The sequence below is a fragment of the Corvus hawaiiensis genome, chromosome 2, assembly GCF_020740725.1.
Source record: "Corvus hawaiiensis isolate bCorHaw1 chromosome 2, bCorHaw1.pri.cur, whole genome shotgun sequence".
NCBI lineage: Eukaryota > Metazoa > Chordata > Aves > Passeriformes > Corvidae > Corvus > Corvus hawaiiensis.
The window spans coordinates 47,463,525-47,488,259 of record NC_063214.1 but is presented as its reverse complement, the minus strand read 5'-3'; the positions used below and the strand labels follow the sequence as shown (position 1 = coordinate 47,488,259).

The following is a 24,735-nucleotide window of genomic DNA, read 5'->3' as shown; positions in this document are numbered from 1 at the left end:
TTTTTTCCTTCTTTCTTCTTTGAGGCTTAAGAGCCTAGCCACAGTTATGTTTGATAAATCCGACATTGTTCTTTGAAGAGTCTTGCTGTTCTGCTCAGATTTGATAGTACTGGACAGTAGGAGGTCTCTTGCTATGGATATTTACTGTAGCTCTTGGGAGTTGTCTTTATGGGCAATCTGCAATAACCAAATGTACTTCTAGTCCAGAAACTAATTATGCTTTAACTCCTTGTTGCTTATTTTTGACAGCTGTTGCAATAAGAGAGTCAGTGTTCTGTAGCTTTATTGCTGGAAATCATTAAACCTGGAAATGAATGAAATAATCATGGGTAAGAGCTAAGAAAACCCAGTTAACATAACTGGTGAGATTTTTGACAGTGTTATTTTATTTCTCTTCTGTATTACTGTGACCTATTTAGGTTTTTTTTTTTTTCCAGACTCTGCCATAATGATCCAATTGATAGTTTTCAGAAGGTCTGGTAGTCTTGTAAATATGTAAACTTGTGCAGTATAAGTAAATTCTTCATGTGTTTTTTGGGATGAATTTTTTTGTTGAGAAAATAAATAAATAAATAGATCAGTTTAAATGGAATCAGTACATACTGAACTGCGGAAAAGGCAATTAAATAGATTTGGTTTCACTTTTTTTTGGTTTCATGTTGAAAAGTTATGTAGTATTCCAGACAAAATTAAGTAAATGAAAACCGGTAGAAGGTCTTGGCGTATTGGAATTCTTGAGCAAAGAACTTCCATTTTTCCTGGAAGTCTCAGTCTAAAGTAAATTTCATGCCACTGTGAGTGATTCTTATACACGGTAGTACAAGGTCATGTGTTTGGGATTTTCTCTCTTAGAGGCCAGTAGGTTAAATAGCTTGGGTGAAGAGGCTGTTTTGAAAGGGTAAAAGCAACTTTAGTATATTGTCCTGAGATAGTAAGGCAATATGTGTCTGAAAAATATACATAATTGAAACATTTTCTTGTTTGATTGCTTCAGTAGAAAGTCTGTTCCTTCACTTTGGCTGGGTTTGTGACAAAGTGGCTTTCCAGTTTTTCAAGCTGTTACTCGGCATCTACTCTACTTTTAAAACCAAATAGTTTGTTTTTAAAAGAGACTTACTATTCTCAGTTCTACCTAGCACTGTGAATTTTAGTTCCATTTAACATGTTGTGGTCTGATTTTATCTGAATAAAACTGATGATTTCTTTGTTTAATTACATCTTTCCTGCTCTAATCAAAATTTGAGCTCTTAATAGGGCTGTTCTCAGTGTGCTTAGTTCTCGTCTTCCTGAAGAACAGAATATTTGTTGACTCTTATTTTCTGTGCTTTCTTCCTAAAAGAATATATACAAAATGTTTCTCAGCTGTATGGCATTCTCACAGATCTGCACCGAAAATAGAAACATAGAAGCTAAAATTAGACATCGTGGGTTATGTAACTGTTAATCATTTCATAGGCTAAGAAGATTAAATTTAATTGACTGAAATATTGCATTTATATTTACACTTATAGGGTGTAGAAGGAGTTAAATTATCATCTGCTTTTGGTGGTAATTTGCAGCACTTTTGTACAAGACTGCAAGGCATGAGAGAAAGAAAGCATTACACTGGGGAATAACAGAGATAGATATCAAAGTTACTAAGACTAAAAAGGATAATTTTTTTTAGATTTATTCCACATTTTATGGTGTTGTGTATTCAGAAGGAGTAAATAACAGATTCTGGAATAATATGGTGGTTTAAAGCTCTAATATTTGGAAGATCAATCTAATTTCTGTAAGGTGGCTGAATTGAAATAGCGTATAAATTTTTTTTACTACAGTGGTGTTACACAGGAAAATCTTTGAGTCTGTGTAATGCAGTATTTGAATTATGGCTTGAATTCATGATTTATTTCTGTAGTATAGACAGACAACTGATGTCAGTTTGGAGGACTGCTTTCTTTTGATTTATCTATTAGTAAAATCTGTCTGACATTATTCTGTAGCCTTCTGTTCCTAATGCTGTTTAATCCTTACCTTTTTACCTTATCGTCTTCATAAAGTTTTTTCTTTCATCTCTTCCTATATCTACTTTGATGTTGGTACGCAGGGAGTGCTGTGTGTTTATGCAGTCTGTAAAGCAGTGGGACTAATACACTGCTGCTCTTAACACAGTTTAATATGCAAACTTGAGATAGTAAATGGCTGAACCAGTGTGAGGAAGCTCTTTGAACAAACTTTTTTTTGCCATATGTAATTTTTTTATGAATCAGACTGGTTTTTGTGGCTTTTACAAATTACTAATTTGTATTGCATTTATTGAACCAAAGCAAAACCTCTGGAAACCACTTCCATGTTTTTTTAAATGGCGTTTTAAGTTTTGGTACCTACGCAGTTTTGGAGTTCATGATGAAAGCTGAAGTGCCATAACTAGTATCTGCAAAGGATGGCTGAAGTACAGTAATAGAAAGTGTTAGATTATTAAGATTACAGCCAGGCTTTGTGCATGTTCCGTGGACTGTATCTGTTTGAGGAGAGGTTCAAAGGTTAATGTGGTGATGTTGTAATATTCCCTTAAATTGTGGAGGGTTGAAGATGGGTACTACAGGAAAATGTAGAATTTCACCTAAAGGTGAAAGAATGCAATACAAATATAATTCCCTTCTGAAGTACATGCTTTGATTAAGTGCACATTGATGTTTGTTGTTCCGGATACGTTCATTGACTGTACTCTTTATTGGTTTTGGTAAGTTATTTAATAGATAATTTGTGGTAGAACTTTTTTTATAAATACTATTTTGTGAGCTGTGGCAAATATCCTCATAACCCATTAGCAACATTTGTTATCAAAACATCAGTTGCTCCCTTGGCAAAGAATAATCAACACGTAATTCTTCAGTGTGTGTTCTTCCCTTTCCTTTGGCTGTGTTTAATCATTCTGAAGCCAGTCTGGTAAAATACAGATAAACTCAGACTGCTGCTGATGCCAAGGACCTGGATAAGCTCAAGAAGTGGGCCAGTGTGAACCTTGTGAGGTTCAACAAGACCCAAGTACAAGTTGCTGCACCTTGGTTGTGGCATCCCACAGTGTCAACACGGGCTGGGGGATGAACAGATTGAGAGCAGCCCTGTGAGAAGGACTTGGTGGTGCGGGTGGATGAGAGGCTGGACATGAGGTGTCAATGTGCCCTCACAGCCCAGAGAGCCAGAGGTGTCCTGGGCTGCATCCAAAGCAGCGTGGGGCAGCAGGGCCAGGGAGGGGATTCTGCCCCTCTGCTCTGCTCTGGTGAGACCCCACCTGCAGTGCTGCATCCAGCTCTGGGGTCCCAGCACAGGAGGTGCAGGAAATGAAGGAAATGGTGGTGTTGAAACAGGTCCAGAGGAGAATCACAAAAATGGTTCTCAGAATGGAGCATCCTCTCCTGTGAAGAAAGGCTGAGAGAGTTGGGGTTGTTCAGCCAGGGGAAGAGAAAGGTGCAGGGAGACCTTATTGTGACCTTTCAGTACTTAAAGGGGGCATATAAGAAAGGTGGGGATAAACTTTTTATCAGGGCCTGTTGCAATAGGACAAGGGTAATGGTTTCAAACTAAAAGGATATAGATTCAAACCAGATATAAGTAAGAAAATTTTTATGATGAAGGTGAAACACTAACAGTTGCCCAGGGAGGTGGTGGATGCACCATCCTTGGGAACATTCAAGGTCAGGTTAAATGGGTCTCTGGGCAACCTGATGTAGTGGAAGCTGTTCCTGCTCATTGCAGGGGGATTGAACTAGATCTTTAAAGGTCCCTTCCAAGCCAAACTACTCTGTGATTCTATTTAATATACAGACTTGAGATAGTAATTGGTTGAACTGGTGTGAAGAAGAGAGCTGTGTGGACATTACAAAGATGTGGGATCCTGGTGAGAGCAAGTTTGAAAAGCAGGCATTGAATGGATCATGTGATATGTGTAGTGGTAGCCTTCCAACCCTTGCTACAGGAAACCTTTATGCATTTCTCTTGTCACCACTGCAAGAGCTCCTTCCTGTTTCTGTATTTGTGTGGTAAAGTTGGTTCAGATTAGTGCCTGTCCTTGTAATTTGTGGTACAGATAATTTCCCCTGTCACCAATGTCATGTAAAGAGAATTGCTTCAAAGTAGCTGGATACTCAACAGCAGGTTACAAGAGTGACCATTGCTGAAGTTCCTGAGCCTTCTTTCTCTGCCTGTGTTTTCTCAGTTCCCTGCCTTATTTATGAAGTGGAAACTTCCCCCATGAGTCTTGTTAATGCAGTTTGCTAGCTTTATTTTACAGACAATTCACCTGGTACCAGAGGTTTGATTTTTGTTGAGAGAGTGCTGTGTGATCAAGGTTTAAATTAGATAAGTAGACCTTTGGGGCTCTGCAGGTTTTGACAAAAATAACTTTCTTATTTTCCATGCCCAGATATAATTGAAGTTGTGAAACAATGTTACAAGTTTGCAGAAGTATGGTATTTGTATGCAAAAAAAATTAAGTCTGTCCGAGTGCCTTCAGACAGAAAATGAAGTGTAGTGTTAACTTTGTAAGTCTCTTCTTAAATAGTTCATATCACAAAGGTAATGTTTTAATGTTGTCATCATTTAATTTGCAACTTTATTATTAGAACTGAATGTAAGTATTAATTAGCAGTTGAGTGATCTGTTAATTTGAAGTTCAAAGATAAACAGGAATGCTACAGGCTTAGGCAGTTACTGTAATGTGTGTAAGTGGCCAGGTGCTCTTAATGTCTATTTGTACCTATTGCAGGTGTAGAAGCTGTGTACTCTTAAAGCACAGATTTTTTTGGGGGACAGTAACATCCAGAAGCAAACAGAATTCAGAGAATTGAGTTTGCCTCTGTATTACAGCTATTATTTTACTGTTTGGATATTCTAGTTCTTGTGAAAGATAAACTCTCAGGTAGTAATTGTTGCGTTTGTACAAGATGACATTTGTTGTAAGGATATTTATATAAGAAGTTTCTGCTGCATGCTGCTGCAGTTAGTTGAACTTGCTGTGCTTTGTAGATCTTCTGTGATGCTTCTTGTTTTGGTGATGGTGCTGTTATATAACAGAGCACTTTGGCATTTAATAAAATTATTTTTTAGCCTTATTCTTTGTAACTTGCTTACTTGTAACTGCCCTAAAGAAGGCTTCATTTTATTAAATAGAAAAACTGCTTTAAAAAATTAAATTTTTGTAATTAGGGGGCAATCCCCTTAAACTAGTGCAACTGACAGTGAGTTAGACCTGCCATTTAAAATTCGTTCTTTTGCTAGAGGAATTCTGTTCTATAAGGGTTTATTTTTCTTCTCTTGAAATGGACAGTCTGAGAGAATCTACAGAAAACATCTTTTTCCCTCTTCCTGACACACACCCTCTAACCCTCTATTTCTTTTTTTTTTTTTTGCAATACAATGAAACTGTCTTTTACTCCAAAGTCTTCAGCTCTTGTTCTTTATCAGTGTTTGCACACACAGTAAAGTTGGCTAAGCCCCTTCTATCATTCTTGTTTGCAAGTCTATAACCTAGAGGTCCTCGGGCTACAGCTACTCTTGTCTTGTATATGCCCTTTGTGCCCAAAGTTGTTTACCTTAACACTACAGGGAGCAGTGATCAAGCTTCACCTGTTGCATGAGGACAGACTGCTCTGCAGTTTTCTTTTCCCCACCTTAGGTCTCCCTTCTGTGTTTTGTCTTGTCTTTTCCAGACACTCACTTCTCAGAGTATTCCACCTTGTGGCAAAATTAGGAAAATAGCCAATGGAAATGGTTTGCACATTCATAGGTCAAGTAGTGTAAGAATCTGTAATACAAGTCCTAATTCCTGTTCCCTTTTTTATAGTAGAGAGAAATTGGAATAGATCTGTGTGAGTTTGTTTGTTTTGCATTTATAGAAAAGTATATTTGACTTTTATATTCCTATGCACTAAAGATAAATAAAATGTGATACCCTGGCAGTAGGACTGTAGGACCGTTCTAACACTGAGAAGACAGTGCTGTGCATTTAATACTTTGTTCTGTCTCATGGAAATTCTCACTTCTGTATGTACCAGCTAAAGAGAAATTGGAGAAGACTGTTGTACTTCCAAGTAGGGCTTCCAGATATCTCCTGCAATATTTGACTTCTTGTTTTATAAGAAGTAAACCCAGTGATTGTCAACAGTCATCTGGGAAATGGTCTTCCCTTTCAGAAGAAGGAAGTTCATTGAATGGTGGCGATTCTTTAGTCTTGTAGTAAGGGAGTTGAAGGGGGTTGGTAGTAAGGAGAGCTGACTTCTGTAGTTTTTCCTACCATTGATGAAAACCTGCTACTAGTCTGTCCTGAGATGTACAAGCTCTAGTCCTAAATACTTTGACCACCAAACCATTTGATTTTAGAAATGGCAAGCAGGAGGCTGCTTGTCTTCTTATATTGCTAGGCATAAATACCTTAAAATGATATATGCGTGACCAACAACTTTTTCTTTTGCATGCATTTGGGAAGGCCTCTGAAAGATAGTGCCCAGTAGCTGAGTATCCCAGTGTTCTTCAGCTGTTCAGTAGTGATGTCAGCTATCCCAGTAAATTAATTCTGAACTTTGTTCTCTATTTTAACCTTCCAACCTACTGGTAAATACTATCCTGATTATGCCTTTGTACTAAATAGAAGATGAGAATTTTTTCAGATTCAAATTTTCTGATTTTCTTACTGCTATGTTCTGTGTGTAAACAAGACCGTTAAAATTGTTGAACTTACTTATTGTTTCTTACAGGCTGGTCACAGGATGTAGAAGCATTACACTGTTACAGTATGATTTAAATATTTCCTTATGTTCTGTAGATCAATGTCAGAGTAACCACAATGGATGCAGAGTTGGAATTTGCCATCCAGCCCAATACAACAGGCAAGCAGCTCTTTGATCAGGTAACTTATATATCTCTATGTATATATGAGTACAAAGACATAAGAGTATTGTGGTTATTAAGGCATAGTCTGAAAAAGTGGTAGTGTTCTCATGTACAGATTGTTTTTCCTTACATTATCTAAGCTATGCTCTGAGTTAGTGTGAATTTCCTCATTACTTCTCATGGAATGTATTGAATTCATAGACAACTCTGTAAATACGTTACCAGTGAGGCTTCAGAGAAATCGTGTATAGAACTGCTTTGATATTGTGTTTGTCTAATAATACTATAGTTGCTACTGCAGTATAGTTGTTAGAATTGCATGTATTAGAAATATGTATGTAACAGTAAGTTCATTAATGAAAGCTAACACAATTGTTTTCCAGCAATGGATGCTGTAAGACGGTTTTTCACTTCCTAAGTGTTAGAACTAAATAATGTTGTTCTGTGAACCAGTTTGGAATTTACATTAAAAAAAAGGAAAGGAAAAAAGCCAAAGAATAGTTGAAAATGATGACCTTAATGTGCTTATGGATTGCAGACCTATCAGAGCTGCATACTCTCACTTGATGGTGTGCCTGCTGTACATCAGTCAAATGGACAAAGTGAACAATTTCTTAAAAAGGGTTGTTCTTGCACTCATGTGGTGTTAGTCATCAGAATCTTGAAATAAGTTTTTGATCTGTGTTGTGGAGTGTTACAGGAAAACGCTAAGAATAGAATCTTGTCAATGTGTTGTGTCATTTTCCAACAATATACCAATAAATGTGTTTTATTATCTAGATTCAAGATGTATGTGTTTATTTAGGAAATGTGGAAGTATTTGAAATTACTCTTCAAAATAGTTTAAGTAGATCAACAGTTATGTCTAGTAGTTGTTTCTGTCCATTCCACTATAGATGCTTGAAGTATGTAATGAAAAGTACTAAGAGAAAGTAACACATTGAAAGAGTTCTTTAAACTTTTAGTTGACCTTTTAGAGTCAATTAAATGTCTTATTATATAAATTGAAAAGAAGAGAATGTTTATTGTTTTAACACTGAACTTCTTTTCTTAGATAAATGAAATTGCCCATGCAATTTTTCTTTTGAAATGACTGACTCTTAACACTTACTGCCTGCCCTTTTCTCTAACTTCAGTAGCAGTGTTTCTTCAGCCCCTACAAAGGAATAAACTTCATGACTCTTAAAAAGACTTCTTCTAAGAAGGGGCTGTCTTGCTTTTTGTCTAACCAACATCACCATCAAATAAAACTACGGTATTCTGTGGCATAGAAGGTTCAAGCTGTTACTTGTCTTTTGCCAGCCTTTGCTATCTTCTGCCATGCACTGTTGGGTGGGGTGACATTCTGCTGTGTAATGTCTTGTGCCCAGGTAATCACGTTCATCCAAGTTGGGGCATTTGCAAACACGGAACAAAGATACAGTTCTGAATTTGTTGTCATGCTCTCTCCTTTGTTCCTCAGTTCTCTGTGTGGTGTTTTGACATCTCACCAGCTCTTACTTCTGGAGTTTTAAATTGAAAAAAATTTAGGTCAAGAAAAATCAACCCGAATAGTTGTGTATGAGAAACATTTTCAGCCTGATCTTAAATTCATGTGTGAGTTCCACAGTGTAACATCAAAAGCTGAACTGTATTGTGAAACCAGCATGAAATTTTCAGACAAAAAGTTATCCTGTTTCTCTATAGAAAGAGAGTTGAATAGTACTGTTATTGAAAGGATTGGCCTTCAAGGTTTATGCAGAAGTGGTGGACATGGCAAGCACGTTGGTTATTGCTTGCAGAAAATAACCTCTCCATGAATTCAGCTGTTATCTAGTGCTGCTCTACATTTTTGGTGAACAACCTTTCAACCTTTTATCAGCTGGTGTTCTTTTAAGCTTTTAATTGGTGTTTTCTAGAGTTGTTGATTTGTTTCCCATTCCATATGTGTGTTCTCATCTTTGTCTGCTAGCAGACAAGAATTCAGCATTTGAAATAATGTGGTTTTCTCTTTTCTGTTGTCAAACTCAGTAAACTTCTTATTTATTGCACAAGCTTTTTTTTTTATTATTACTTGCATTTCAGAAGGTGTTCTAACATACCTGTCATTGGTCCCTCTGTCTATCCTGTCAGTGGTCAGAAGAGGCAAGAGGGGATCTCTCTTCCTGTAGTCAACCAGTTAAGCATCTATAGCTTTCCTAGGAGAGGAAGAACCCTGTGGGGGATATGTTTCCACACACTGGTGGTAATCATGGGGGGTTGTTCTGTTGTGTTAGCACTGTGCATTAGTAGCTTTTGGTTCACTGTAGTTGCCATTAAAGAATGTGAGGTTTGTCTCCTTTATTTTGTGTTGTACCCCACTGTCCCTTCCAGATGCCTCCAAAGCCTTCTTTACAGTCTTTCGGAAGGTGACTGTTTTGAAATCCTTGTTAGGTTGTCTTTGTGTATGTTGTGATTTGCCCAAACATATATTGTTCAGATTGCTTTTCTTCTCCAAGAAGTTTTTATTGCCTATAAATAGTCAAGTTGTAGGATGTGATGGTGGATAAATCTGTTTTACAGATGTGATGAACACTTGCTTGAAGCTACTTAATGGAAGCTTTTAGCCAGAATCAAACTCCTAAGTTTTTCATTCTCTATTTACTTTTCATATCATGCTACTGCAGTGCATAGGTGCATGCATTATCTTGGTACAAAGTTTCAGAAAGGTTTTTTCTCTTTCCTTTGAGATGCGAGGCAGTGTAGGCAATGCTTGTTCCTTATTTATGGATTCTGCTGGTTTGAGTGTTGATTTTGCAAACTTGTGTAGCTCTGCTTTGCTGTATCTGTATTTAAATCATGTGCATCTCAGGGGCCATAGTTAGTGGGTCGAGAGCAAAAAGTTGACATGAGCATAAGCGCTTGTCTCCTTATGCCTTGCAGGCAGGGCTGTTGAGCATCTGCAGTTCTTTGCAGCTCAGAGAGCTGATAAGGTACAAGGGCTCAACCTGGACAGCTGCTAAGTAAAGAGCATTCTCACTCATCTGATAAAGCCATAAGTAGTTTGATCAGCATTATATAGGAGGTCTGTGCCAAAAGAAACAGCAGGTCTGAAATTTTTTTATTTGGGACACCAAATTTAATGTTACTTGGTACCATACTAGTAACATATACCTGTTCTTACCATCTCTTACGTTCTAAAGTACATGATGTGGGAATTCTAGAGGAAATAATCATGTTCACTAAAAACATCAATCAGGTTGGATCCACAAACATTGTCCATTTTGTGCTTTGGACCTTGAAGGTGAATGGATAGAGGAAGAAAAAAGGTGCGAATGGTTGTTAATGATTATGCAAATATGCAAGGCAGCAGAAGTAAGTTTGCGTAGTTATCTTATGACGTTTTCTAATTTTCAAAATCTTAATTTTGCAACCCAATAGTACTACTTTAAAATGGAGGAGGATCTATGTGTAAAATTCTATTTACTTCACATGCATCTGAATGCTTCCATAAAACAGCCTTCAGTAAAGCAGCTTGGCACCATGGTCCAACCTGAGGACATATGTAAGTACTACCATACATGACCTTTGGAGCCAGAGTTTGCAGTCATTTAATAATCTTTGCTGGACCTTTCTGATTAATTGCTTATTGAATCCACATGTGCTTTTGCTGTGCAAAAGACTTGTAAAATAGTTCCACAGTTACACTTTTACTGAGTATAATGATTCTTTTTGTTTGCTTGCTTCGAGCCTGCTATGTCATGATTTCTGTTGATTCTCTTCTTACACTATGAGAAATTATGAATGATCATTCCCTATATTCCTTCTACATGCCATGCAAGTTTTATAGACCTGTATCATATCTTTCCGTATTTCGGTCAGTAGCCCTAGTTCTTATCTTAGCTATGCAGAAAATGTTCCAAGTCACTGATCACTTTTCAACATTTCTTAAACATTTCCAGTGCTGCAGCATCCTTTTTTATTAGTTGATGTGACCGTTCCTTATGTAGAATTAGAGATTTGTGAATCCCTTACATGTGTATAGTAATGTAATAGCTTTCTTGCCTTTTTGCTTTACAACTATAACTTTGCTCACATAATTTAAATTGTTGTCTTTTATGTACAGTGTTTTGCTTTTATTAAATACGATCTTTATTGAGGTTCATCTTTTTACTGTTATTCACAGATCTTTATGGAAGGTTTTTTACAGCAGATTTTGTCAACATCAGTTTCATCCTTTTTTAAAGTCTTGGGGGACTTCCGTAGTGGTTACCCTACAATTCTATTATGAAAACAGCCTGGTAGTTTTGTCTGTCTTTTTAAGTAGTGTGTCCATAAAACGACCGTGCCTGTATTAAATGACAATTTTACTTCTTTAGTAGCTTTTGGTGATAGACCTGATCAGAAATCTTACAGGAAAGTCATGTATGTTTAATTAGGTAGATCATCCTTACCCCTTTTGTCATTAACTCTTAGAAGATGGCAGAAATATTTGAAGGAGGCAGTTCATCCTCATTACATCATACTTGCCCACAAGTACTACTCTTTATTATCATTTCACCAGTTGTCTTCTGTTGAAGTGTACTCACTTCTCCATAGGTCTGCAGATCACTTCCCAGATGTGCTTTATAACCTCAGGGTCCTGTTACTTCCTTCTGTTCCTCAGGTGCTGATGTACACAGCTGCACGCTCCAGTTGGTAGCTTGGAGCGTTTGAGTTTATTTAGTACTCTGGGGTTCCCTGAACCTGACATTTTGTACTATTTTATCTTTTTTTGTTCTTGTAAGGCTTGATTACATTTCAGTTTGAAATTGTTTATGTACCTTTATTAAGCTACAGAATACCAGTGAAGAAAAATGTATTGTGGTGATTACTGATGATTATGGCTCATTTATCTTTAGGTGGTGAAAACTGTGGGTCTTCGTGAAGTCTGGTTTTTTGGGCTGCAGTATGTGGACAGCAAAGGCTACTCAACTTGGCTGAAGCTAAATAAAAAGGTAACAATTCCCTCATATTTAGCCAAGTGTACAGTTTGAGTATACTTTATAAGGTTTGCTGATCTAATATTTTAAGTGAGGTATAATTTTCAAATTTAGTTGAAAAAAAGCTTTTCATTTGCTTTAAATGACAAAATACAGTCTTAAGTTAGATTACTTATAAAAGAATATGCAAAGCTGCATCAATATTTAATTTGAGGAGACAGTTTCCAGTACTGTGGAATGCATGCATGCATGCATTAGGAAAATTTGAATTCATATAATTATCCCATTTTCATGTAGCAAAACATAACAGAATGAACATTTTACAGTTTGGGTGTGTGTATGGGGAGTATTTGAGCTTCAGGAATTTGTATGCATACAGCTATAGATTTTAAACAAGGCAAAATAATAGGCTTCTAAACTTTAGGTATCTAATAGGCAGGTTGTAGGATAATTTATCTTTTTTTTCCAAACGGCTTTGGGTACTTTGTATCTCACAGCTACTGGGAACCAGGTCATTTTACTATAATTTGTATTTATGAATTCGAATGGTCACTTCTTATTTTAGTACTGGCTGTCAGATTGTTTGTTAATGTCACTGTTCAGAATGGAGATACTTGTTTTTTAGTTCAACATAATCAAGAATACCTTTTTTATCTTTAGTATTAGGAGGCAAATTGGGAGGGGGTTAGGAGCAAGTCCCACTGTCTGCACTTACATAATATTTGCTTCTCCTCTGTAGTAAATCCCGTGAGTTAAGCCTGCTAACCACCAAATCTGTCTCCTAGAAGTTCATATGTGTCTTGTTTCATACACAATAAACATGGTAGTGCTACAGATACTTTGTTAGCTGTAATGGGAGACCATGGGATTTATTGCATCAGTTGTGAAAAATACAGAAGACATTGGTCTATGAAAACCTTTAGCAATTTAAGTTGCTGGTACAGTTCAGAAGCAGTTGCGGGTGTGCTCATTTTTTTAAACTTCAACTAAGGCAGTTATTTATCTTTTCTTTAGAAAAACTTGTAACATTTGACTCTGAAATGCATTGCATTAACTGGCTCTCACTTTAATTTACTATTTACGTATTTTCAGTAAATACAGATAAAATCTTATAAAGAATAGATGTGCAAGTAAGATTTTATTATGGTGAGCACAACTAATTTTTCACTGGTGAGATTTACATGAAATGCTGAGTCTGTAAATAATGCATGACAACAACGAAAATTGAGCAAAACTTTAAAAACTGGCTAATGTTGAATATATGTGTACTTATGCTGTCTTAGGTGTTTAAAAGGTTCTATTTATTATATTCACAGTTTGAGACTTCCTACAAGTCGAGCAAACAGATACATCATTTCATGCGTAGCAAAGAGGTTTTAGTGGGACTAGTAGTGCACATGAAATTAAATGTGTAATAAAGTGCTTGAATTGGGATGTATGAGAATTATTTTACTATGAATGTCCATTTTAACAATTACTTCTTTATGTTAAAATTAGTTTAATTTTGAATGTTTTTGCTTTGGTCATATTTGGTAGCAAGCTGAGCACAAATGAAATGGAATTCTACATAAAAATGAGTTTTTGTTGAAATTTGAAGTAGAGTAAGTCTTAAGACCACATCTGATCTCTTTGCAGAAATCACAGTTTTAAAGCTTATCCATTCTAGAAAAATAATGTGATTAAAGGAATTAAGGTTTTTGCACAGGAAAAAACTACATGTATTTAGTTCAATAATTGAAAGACTTTTAAAAGAATCCAATTTTACACTCACACTGAAGAAATGTGCTGTAGTTCTTGCTAAAGAGCCATTGCTAGACCCTAATTTATTACTTCCTGCAAATCATCCTTGGGGGATATAGTTTTGACCTTTTTCGTGTCTGTTACAACTTCTTAGTTTCCAGATCTTTGTTGTGATAAATACAAATTCACACAAGCCTACAAAAAAAATCTCTTAATCAGCCTTTAAGTAGTATTTCAAAATTGTCTGGTTTATTCAAATTGATGTACTTGTTTGTGCCATGTGAACCTTTTAGTGAGGTCCACAGTGGGCTTGTCAGGAAGCTCTGGGTTTCAGTGTAGAGGAGCTAAAGAGTTAAGTACTACTTAATCACATTTGATTTACCATTTAGTGCTCTTGTTTTTCTCCTTATTCCTTTCCCTCAGGTAACACAGCAGGATGTACGGAAAGAAAATCCTTTGCAGTTTAAGTTCAGGGCTAAATTTTTTCCAGAGGATGTATCTGAAGAATTAATTCAGGAAATAACTCAAAGACTTTTCTTCCTGCAAGTCAAAGAGTCGATCTTAAATGATGAAATATATTGCCCACCAGAAACTGCAGTTCTTCTGGCTTCTTACGCTGTCCAGTCCAAGTATGGAGATTACAGCAAGGAGATCCATAAGCTGGGCTACCTAGCCAATGACAGGCTTCTTCCCCAGCGGTGAGTGAGACGGGTTTTGCACCAACTGCTGCATATAAACTTAACTATAGCACATTTTTTAGAAATAAAACATTAAGCGACAACATGCATTTAATGGTGACTTTCTTCGAGTTTCTCTTTTTGGTAGTAAAATTTAGAGATCCTAATTTAGACTTAAAATAACAAAGAAGCCACAGGTTTCTTGAGACATATCTCCTGTCCTGTCCACAAACACCTGCGCAGATTTAGTTGAGCACATTTCCAAAGTGCTCCAAAATAATGTAATGTTCCTGGTGCCTGGCTTCTGCTAAATTAAAATCAAAATACTCCAATATAGAAGTAACTGAAATCTGTTTGATACTCTCTCCTTTTCTTCTATTTCCATGTGTTGGTACACTTAAATGATAATAATTTCCTGAAAGTAAAAGTGTACTGCAAATAAAATATATTGCAGGAGAGTGCTAGCCTGAACAGAAACTTTAGAAATTAAATTGTTGTCATTGCTGTTGAGAATAAAGCTCTTTTGTACCTGTCAGTCATCTAGTTGGTTAGGGAAAGTAAGCACCAAGATTATTGTTCTGTTCCTTTACATAACTGAAATGATGCTCCTGATGTATTTGGCATGAAGAGAAGCATTGTAACACAAATGTACAAAGTTAGACAATTTTGTTAGTGTAGATGACTACATAGTGTTGTATTGTGGAGAAACAGGTACTAACTAAATATGTAACACTAGGACACTGTCAAAGAAATGAGAGCCATGCTGTATTTTGAGATTCTTTAAGTCATATGCTTTGTCTCTTTGGTTTGAAAACTAAAAGTGCAAGCTCACTTTTTAGTGTAACTAAGCTTGAGAATTTTCTAGCAAACAGGCATTTCAAAGACTGTGAGGAAATATTGAAAGAAATACTTCCAGAAACATTTCCGATTTTTAAAAATCCTGGTGAAAAGCTTGAGTTTGGCTCTTTGCTTCCAGCTTGTGACAGTGAAGTTTATACTTTTTGTATAGGCTTCCTAGAAAAATACCCTTTCTTAGAAAGTCAGGGAGATGTAGAACCAGTAAAACTGCCATTACTGAGTATGTTCAGAAATCTTGGTTTTTGCTCAGTTATGATGACAGTCTGTGAACACTGACATGCTTGGGTACAACAAAAACTCATATATTTAAGGTGTTCCTTTTCAGTAGACAAATGCTAAGATGATGTTTTAATTGTCCTTTAAAACAGTTTCTTCAGGAATGCCTGAAGTGCTGGCTGCATGGAATAAAAGCATAATAAAGTTACCATATGCATTTGATTTCTTACTGCAGTACTACACTGAACGTTCTGGTATGCCAAAAATATAATTCCATCATTGCAGCCTCTTGTAGATTAAACATCAGATAGCTTTCTGAAGCTGCTTTCCTACTGATTTTATTTTAAAAGGAAAAATAAACAAAAAACCACTCACGAAAAACCCCCAACAAGGTTGTCTGCTAACCTGTTGTAATGTCTTACTTTTTCTTTCAAATGACAACAGAATGAAAGCTTGAGTGTATCTTTGCATACCTAGAGATTAATTTGCAAGCATTGTTGCCAGTAGATTGTATAGGTGTGCATTGTCAGCTGTTGCAAACATTACATTTTATGACTTAGCTGAAAGTTGAGGTATGCAATGGTGTGACTTTTATGTTACAAAGAATATAGAATACCAGGAAAAAAGAATTGACTTTCACACTATTTTGGAAGTGAATTTGTTGAAAAACAAAGATTCTGTTTCTGTGCTGAAAGTATGAGCAGTGCACAGGAAGTCATCTTTAAGTTTATTCAATTAAAGCATAGGATATGCTGTGCAACAAAAGGGGTTAAATTTGTTGTCAGAGTCATTTAATAGCAACAATTTTTATTCACAGTGTGTTAGAACAGCACAAACTGACAAAAGAACAGTGGGAAGAAAGAATACAGAACTGGCATGAAGAGCACAGGGGAATGTTAAGGTAATCACGTAAAAAATGTTCAAGACATCTTTCTTTATTATTAGGGTGTATTTTGGGAGGTGTTTGTTTAGAAAGTGGCTTTCTTTTATTCTGACCAGGGTAGGTGGTTATGAAAGACTTCCATGAGAGTTGAGTTTCCAGTTAGGTTACTGGTTCACCTGCATGATTTCTGGTAAGGCTCTCAACTGCCTTTGTCCACGCTTGCCTGCCTGTAAAATACATTTAGTATTTCCTTAGCTCATGGGGCAGAAAGACAAAATGCAATGATTGGACTCTGCTTGGATATTAGGGTGTAGAGCTCTTTAAAAGTATCTGAGTCAAACTGATTTCAAAGAGAGATTTAATTCATAACTAGATTTTACCCCAAGTGTTCATTCTGCAATAGTTCCCTTATTCTTACAATGTATTTATGATTTGTTGTCTAAACTATACCAATTTTTCTTCTTCATCAGGGAAGATTCTATGATGGAATACCTTAAGATAGCACAAGACTTGGAAATGTATGGAGTCAACTATTTTGAAATAAAGAATAAAAAAGGAACTGAATTGTGGCTAGGAGTTGATGCTTTGGGTCTGAATATTTATGAGCACGATGATAAGTAAGTGGGTAATACTCATTTTGCAGTTCTGTCCTAGGAGATGCTGTCTGAGACTGTACACCCCCCACCTTACAGAGCGTTCAGTAAGATGTAGCAAAACAGATTCTCCTTCTAATCTATATAAGAGATAGAAAAAGAGAGAGAGAGATGTGAACTGCTAGAATGTTTGAATTTTAAAGATTATGGATGCAAAAGAAGGGAAAGGAAGAGCAGTTCTATGGAAGTTTAAATTTACATTGCTTCATAAGGATTACTACAGCTAGACTGTCTTTATATGGTTTCTTCCTGTACCTTTCTCTCAAGACACTCCCTTCAGTCAGGATGAAAAGGACATTTTAAAGCTGAGCAACATATTTAATGAGAAACATTTGTAAGAGCTGTGACAAGGATTATAGATGTTGGAGCATGAAAAACTTGGATATTTAAAAGTGAAACTTGTTAGACACCAAAGAAAATAGATCAGTCTTGTGTCCTGATAAAGGATCAAATAATCTGTTCTACTTGGAAAAGCTGAAATGTCGGAAATATGAAGAATTTGTAAATAGAACAACAGACTTCTTTCTTTCTTTACAAGCACTCATTAGTAGTATCTGATGTCAACAGACCATTCACAGTGATTCGAAGTTGAACATGATGTGTCAAACTTCCAGATGGGAGCAGTCAACTTTAGCTGTATATACTCTGTAACAAAATTCTGTAAGCCTTAATTGCCATTAGATGGCAATATAACTCCTGAAAGAAGGAAATATTCAAAATGTTCAGCTCAGATTGACTTATGAGGCAATTTTTGGTATTTCCTATCTCCTGATAGTTAGCAATCAAATATTAAATATTTTCTGATATTTATAATTATGGTAATATGAATTGAAAAAACTTTCTGTGCTGGCGGAGAAAAATATTTACTGTTACACAGTTGATGCATAACATGATAAGAGTTTCTGAATTTATTTTGCTTAAGATGCGAGGGAAACAAATTAACCTTGAATTCTGAAAATGTAAGAACACAAATCTGAGCTAAAGAGAAGTACAACATGGCTGAAAGTTACTTTAATTTCAGTATTTGAATTGTCAGTATCTCAAATTTCAATAGTTACTCTTTAAAGTGAAAATGCAGTTACCAATACCATATAAAGAATGAGTACATGATCGTGATGTTTAGCATCTAGGTCATAGTAGTAGAATAAGTCAAAAATCAAAATTCCTTTTGTTACAGTGCCATGTAATTTATTAAAATGTAATTGATTTGATGGAATACTTGTAAAAAGAAAAATCTACCAAAATATGCTTGAACTGTTGTTAATGTTTACATTAAAACATAATGTTGTAGATGTAATATTCTAAATGTAGCTACGTGTAATAGTGAAAATGGTACAGACATAAGCCGTATTGAATTAATATATGTATATATATAAAGTGCACATCCTTGCTGCTTTCTAACAAGAATTTTTTCTCTTTGAAGGCTGACACCCAAGATTGGTTTTCCTTGGAGCGAAATAAGAAACATCTCTTTTAATGACAAAAAATTTGTCATAAAGCCAATTGACAAAAAGGCCCCTGTAAGTAGGGTGTAAAACAGTATCACTTGCTATATGAAGAGATTTAAGCCTTCAGGGACTTTGTGGCATTAAGGCATGAATAAATATTGGTGACATTTATTACTTTTAATGATAGAATAGTCACTAATCAAAAGAAAATGTTCATTTTGAAATATGGTATGTTTATTTTCTCTCTTTTCATTCTGTTTGGTACTTCTAAATTGTTGGGGGTTTTTAAGTCAACTAATACTTTGTGATGTGTTGACAAGACAGCGTAAGATGCTAAATTCTCTGCCTCTTCCCTCCTGTTTTTCTTTTTCTTTCTTTCTTTTTTTTTTTTTTTTTGGTTACAACAGCACATTTCATGAGACTTTCTAGGTCAAGTGTCATCAGAATAGAGAACAGTCTTACTTTTTTAGAATTTTAAATAAATAATTTTGTGTAAACCAGCTAATTTCTGGACTATTCCAGGTGCAATTTTGAATTTATCTTACAAGTTTCTGACAGTAACTAGATTTACAGATTATGGTGTTCACTTGGTCAAAATGTGAAAATACTTGTAAGTTTTCATTTAACCAATGCAAGAATGCAGTAATGCTTTGAATCTTGTCATAAGTGTATTTTTTTAGGTTAATGGGTATACTGGAATTATTGTTTTCCTAGGATTTTGTTTTTTATGCACCCCGTCTGAGAATTAACAAGCGAATTTTGGCACTGTGTATGGGAAATCATGAATTGTACATGAGGCGGAGGAAACCTGATACAATTGAAGTGCAACAGATGAAGGCCCAAGCTAGAGAAGAGAAACATCAGAAACAATTGGAAAGGTAATTAACAAACTTACATGAAAAAGAAAAAAAATGCTACCTTTTTAAGAAGTCGTAGAATACTATATATCTTAGAACTCTAGAAAAAAGAGAGCTGCTTTTCTTTCTGCACCGTTTAAGCAGGTTTGTGAATTGGCAGGGCTCACCTGTCTTAATAGAAAAACGTATCTTTTTTGAGCTTTCAGCACAGTAATAGTAGCTGTACTGTTGTTCCCCATCCTGTGTTTTGTTAAAATCTTACCTCTCTGTTGCTTGATTCTTAGGGAATTTTATACTCTATGGGTGAACCCTTAAAGCAAGTTCATTGAAGAATGTCTTGGCTTCCCTTTTGTGTATTTAAAAAATACTGTTGCCATTTCTAGCCCAGATGAAACATCATGTCTAAAATGCAGATATAGTGGCAGATTTACCTGGTGAACCATAACCAAGGTTGATTATCAGTTCTGTTAATAAATTGTTTTTCTCTACCGTATTTTGAAGCAGAAACTGAATTAGAAGCATTTAAAACTGTGCTTCCCTGATGGCTGAGTAAACTGAAAAATTGGCTACCAGCATCCAAAGAGTAGCATTTAATATGTTGGAGGGTAAAAAAACCTTTTTACTATTTTTTTTCAGGGCACAACTAGAAAATGAAAAGAAGAAAAGGGAGATAGCAGAAAAGGAAAAGGAAAGAATAGAGCGTGAAAAGGAGGAATTAATGGAACGCTTAAGACAAATTGAGGAGCAGACAATGAAAGCTCAGAAAGGTGAGGTCATAGATTTCTTAGATCTGGTGACAGTGTTTAGTTTAGTTGGGTAGTTCAGTTCCGCAGTTCTCTGTATGTTGGTGTGTTTCGTTACTGTGTGGGGATATTATTTTACTAATAGCGGCAAGAATTTAGTGGTGTTTTATTTGATATAAGAGATACTCTTTCAGTGCTTAAACGATGGTGTGCATGTGTTTGTCTGTATCTTTTTAATATAAAACCAATTTCTAATATAGCAAAAGTTTTGATTTAGTAAAAAGAAAATGCATACACAGTTCAACTCAAAATTATGAAATGCTTAAAGTGCTGAACACTTGGAGTTGGAGGGAGCAGGGAAATTAGAGGGGAAGACTCAAAGTACTTTCTCTAGGATTTTGTTGAATTCAGCTTTTAATTTGGAAATTGTGTTCCTTCCTCCTTTCCTATTCCTTTGAAAGATTTGAGAAGTTGAAAATTGAAGTCTTGTCAGACATTAGTGACAAAACATGTAGTTTCACCAATAACAATTCTTTGTGTTTAATCACTCTACAGAGTCCCTGCCTCCATGACTTCCCAGTCCTTCCTCCATGTTCTTTTTTTTTTTTTTTTTTTCCCTACTTCAGGTTTGGTTCACATTCATAAAAGTTTTGTTGCTCCTTTCTTTTCCTAACTCTTGGCATCAAGCATCATAGAGAGAATCACTGATTAACACTATGCAAATAAATTACATATGCCTGGCACTGCTCTCCAGCTCTATCCCTGCATTTTTCAGTCTTTCAATGCAGAACAGGTTGGACACATCCAGACAGGTAACACACTAACTGTGCCATGAAACTGTTTAGCAAGAGCTATTTGGCCCGGGACAACACAGTGTCAGGGTGATTCTGGAGGTTTGACAATACACATTTTCTCAACTTTGTGACCAGTATAGCCTAATTTCTGATGCAGTACATAATGTTCATGTGTTGCTGGTCTTTTTAGCCTTCTATTCATTCACACATGGAAAAGTCTTTATGTAAAGGGTGTCTGTTGTAGTTTCGTGCTCTGCATTTTCATGGAAAGGTTTGTTTCAGTAGTGTTTATAAATAATTTTGTGTTTTATTTAACTTTAGGTACTGCATTTGTAGAACCCCACATACTTGTGATGCTGTTCATTTAATTTTATACCTGAAGTAGTAGTAGGCCTGGGAAACCAAATGAAGAGTAATGGTTACAGTACTGCTTAAAACTAGAAGTGCAAAGATGAAGCATGTGTCAGCATACCTGGGGAGGTGCTTTTATAGTATTAAAGCTTATGGTGAAGGCAAATGGATTGTTGGAAAAAATGAGTAATTCTTTAGGTATTCTTGTGAAGGAGTCTATGACAGCTGTGCCTAGCCAAGTACATAGAGGAAATTTTATTGTTAGAACTGGCAAAGAGCTTTAGAGAGACTTTTTTCATAGTCACTTAATTTTTCACATCAGGGGAGGACTATATTTTGTCTGTGTAAACCTTACCTTGCAGTACTGATTGATTATTACTACTTCCTATTTCACTAAGGGTTGTTCTGCCCTTTAGATTCCAATATTTTGCTATGCAGGCAGCTAGACAGCTTTTATCTCTCCCTTGATTTAAAATTTTCCTCCTCTGATGTACAAAGAATTTTTCTGACCCTTCCAGTTGGTCTTAAGTAATTTTGCTGGAGGCATGTGCCTAAATTTTTGGCTGTGATTAAAGAATGTGCCAGGCATTTTAATAAAGAAGACAATTTTTTTTTTTCTTTCTGCAAGAGAGTAATTTAATGTACATAAAATACCCTCATAGTAGAAGCATGTTCATGTATATGTACATGTATTTTGGTGTTTAGTTTTTCAGTGAGGTGACAGTTTTCTGAAACACTGGGCTGTCAGAACTGTCAGGTGAGATGAAGTATATCCAAAGAATGTCTTAAAGTGGGGGGGAAATCAGACATGGAACAGAGCTCTGGGTAACATGCTCTACAGTTTGTCTTAGCTTGAGGTGGTCTTGGAAATCTCGGTTAGTGTTCTAAGTTACTTTATTTTGAGCATATGCTGGTATCTGTGATACATATGAGGAAGAGCTAGGTAGCGATACCTTGTCTGTAAACTTTCCTCTTGGCAGAGCTAGAGGAACAGACTCGAAGAGCTTTAGAACTGGATCAAGAACGGAAGCGTGCAAAAGAGGAAGCAGAACGCCTAGAAAAAGAGCGTCGAGCAGCTGAAGTAGCCAAAGCTGCTCTAGCCAAGCAGGCAGCTGATCAAATGAAGAACCAGGAGCAGCTAGTAAGAAACTTCATTTCTTTTCTTCAAAATAGGATTAAAATTGAAAAAGACAGTTGAAAATTTATTTTCTCTTGTTTATGTCAAATGAAGAAGTACACTGAAACACAAAAGTACGTGAGATACTGTAACAGATTGTTTTGGGAACTGTTTTAGAAAACTGCATTAGACTTTCCACTACTTTGCAAGACAAAAATAAAACTCGGGATCTGTAGGAAATTAAAAGAAGACCACCACCTTTCAGACTGACAACACTCACTACATTCTCTTTCTAATAGTATCAGGCTTATCCAGCTGAGAACAACAGTAGCTTCCTTCTGCAGTCCTCTGGGAAACCTGTTCTCTAAGGCAGGTCTGTTCTGAAGCTGCGTGGTGGTGGTGGGGAGTTGGTGACACTGGTTTGTTGGGGTTGGGGGTTTTTTTTGTTGCTGTTCCCCTCCTGTTTCCAGTATTTGCGGTGTCTTCTCACATACTGTGCTAGACTACTTCTAATTCAAGATTTGTGCATAATAATCAAGGAAGGCATGAAAATAGTAGAAGAAATGATTTCTCAACTATAAATTAGCTTTTGATCATCTATAAACTTAGCACACAAATCCGATGGCAAGATTTAGCTTAATAGTACTGAGATTATGATCCAGAATCATAATCTTAATGGTGGGACTATTAAAGTTGTATTAGACTGAAACAGCATGAAATGCTAGTTGGTAACATCATCTTGCTGTTTCTCAGCAAGCTTTGGAAGTGCAGAAGATAAATATTTTTTAAATATTATTTCCATTAGGCGAGAGTACTCTGATTCCCTCTGCCATGTATGCTTAAAATTTCTATTTTTCACAGAGAAGTGACGGATGGTAACTAACTCTTTTCAAGCTGGATCATAGCAAAGGCTCTGCTTTCTTCCACTGCAAAGCCAGAATGATACCAAATTAAAACTTCTACTTTGTTCTTTTGTTTGTTTCAGGCAGCAGAAATTGCTGAATTCACAGCCAAGATTGCACTTCTAGAGGAGGCCAAGAAAAAGAAAGAAGAGGAAGCTTCAGAATGGCAGCACAAAGTAATGAGCCCATGCTGTGTGAAGTCAGAACTTCAAAGAAACTAAGGGAAATGAGTGCAGAAATCTTACTGGAAGTCCATGGGGTCAAATCTCTCCCTTTCCCCTTAGGCTCAGAAAGTCTTTCTTAAAGGTTTTTGTCCTGCAGTCTACTGAAGCCAGCCTATGCTTCTGTTTAACTCATTTCTTGGTATTACATAGTCATGAAGGGGGGGGAAGTTCTCATCATGACAATATGGTCAAAGATTAGAAATGGCTTCTTTTTGTATGATGATGAAATAGATTGGAGCTTTATGTTAGAGAAGAAAACATCTCAGGAGGGAGGTGTATGAAATCATGAGTTTTGGTGGAAAGATGAACCAAAACAGTTAACAAAGGCATATGAAATGCAAATGGACAAAAATTTAAAGCAAATTTCTTCATAAAATCTATAATTAGCTATAGAATGGGAATAATTACTCTGTGTGTGGGTTCCAAAAGGGTTTGAACAAATTGTCATAAGTTGTGTTTAAGTATGAAATTTGAAGGCATCACCTTTGATCTAGGAAGTCCCTGAGCCTTAAATTTCAGGAGGCTAGGAGAGTTGGAAAACAGTCAGTATGATTGCCCTATTCTTCCACTTTTCTCTTGTCTACTGCTGGAAATAGCTGGTACAGCTTATTTTGAGCCATATCTGGTTTTTACTGTGTGTCTCTATTTGACAATTTTCAGTGTGTGAGCTAGTCACGTCAGTTATAAAGGATAGTTTCATGTGTCTGAGAACATCTCAAATATTTTTTTTTTTGACTCTTGATAAATCATTTTAAAAGGTGCTAAGTACTGTTTACTGTATTTAGGCTTTTGCAGCCCAAGAGGACTTGGAAAAGACCAAAGAAGAACTGAAATCTGTGATGTCTGCTCCTCCTCCACCTCCACCCCCACCAGTTATTCCTCCAACAGAGAATGAACATGATGAACATGATGAGAACAATGCTGAAGCCAGTGCAGAACTGTCTTCTGATGGTGTCATGAATCACAGGAGTGAGGAAGAACGGGTAACAGAAACACAGAAAAATGAACGTGTTAAGAAACAACTCCAGGTAATGAAGATTCGTAGTTGTATCAACACAATTCAGGCTTTGGGTTTTCATTCTTCTTTTGTTAAAAATTTCACTGACGTTATGGTCTGCCAAGGAAACAGCCTTTTTATCATTTATTACATTTATTACTGATTTACCAACCAATATCATTCATAGTGTTCTAGAAGTGAAATACATAGAAAGATTGGATGTAAGGTTGTGCTTTATAGCTTAAAGGTGTAAGTATGCTGCTGCATTGGCCAGTAAACATTTCTACTAATTATATAACTTCCAGAACTCTGCGTGTTAAAACATAATGCTTTCCTTTTTCAATACTAAAACTCATTAAATGGTATGAACAGATGCTTTCTTAGTAGTATTGGTGTTTGTTTGCAGTCACTCTCAGGTGTTATAAATGCAAAAACTCAATTGTGCCCATTTTGGATTACTTG

General features: G+C 36.1%; 1 protein-coding gene across 2 annotated transcripts in view; it reads left to right on the top strand.

Moving 5' to 3' along the window:
- Nucleotides 1–24,735, top strand: part of RDX (radixin) — a 45,711-nt gene that overhangs the window by 10,330 nt on the left and 10,646 nt on the right. The window contains exons 3-13 of one of the 2 annotated variants that reach the window (XM_048294763.1): nucleotides 6,806–6,889; nucleotides 11,733–11,828; nucleotides 13,977–14,251; nucleotides 16,122–16,205; nucleotides 16,658–16,804; nucleotides 18,264–18,360; nucleotides 19,003–19,166; nucleotides 19,782–19,912; nucleotides 22,014–22,174; nucleotides 23,136–23,228; nucleotides 24,062–24,304. In XM_048294763.1, coding sequence (XP_048150720.1) covers nucleotides 6,806–6,889; nucleotides 11,733–11,828; nucleotides 13,977–14,251; nucleotides 16,122–16,205; nucleotides 16,658–16,804; nucleotides 18,264–18,360; nucleotides 19,003–19,166; nucleotides 19,782–19,912; nucleotides 22,014–22,174; nucleotides 23,136–23,228; nucleotides 24,062–24,304 — 1,575 coding nt within the window. Of the gene's footprint in view, nucleotides 1–6,805; nucleotides 6,890–11,732; nucleotides 11,829–13,976; nucleotides 14,252–16,121; nucleotides 16,206–16,657; nucleotides 16,805–18,263; nucleotides 18,361–19,002; nucleotides 19,167–19,781; nucleotides 19,913–22,013; nucleotides 22,175–23,135; nucleotides 23,229–24,061; nucleotides 24,305–24,735 lie in introns of those variants that run through there. The other variant, XM_048294764.1, reaches the window with a different exon arrangement.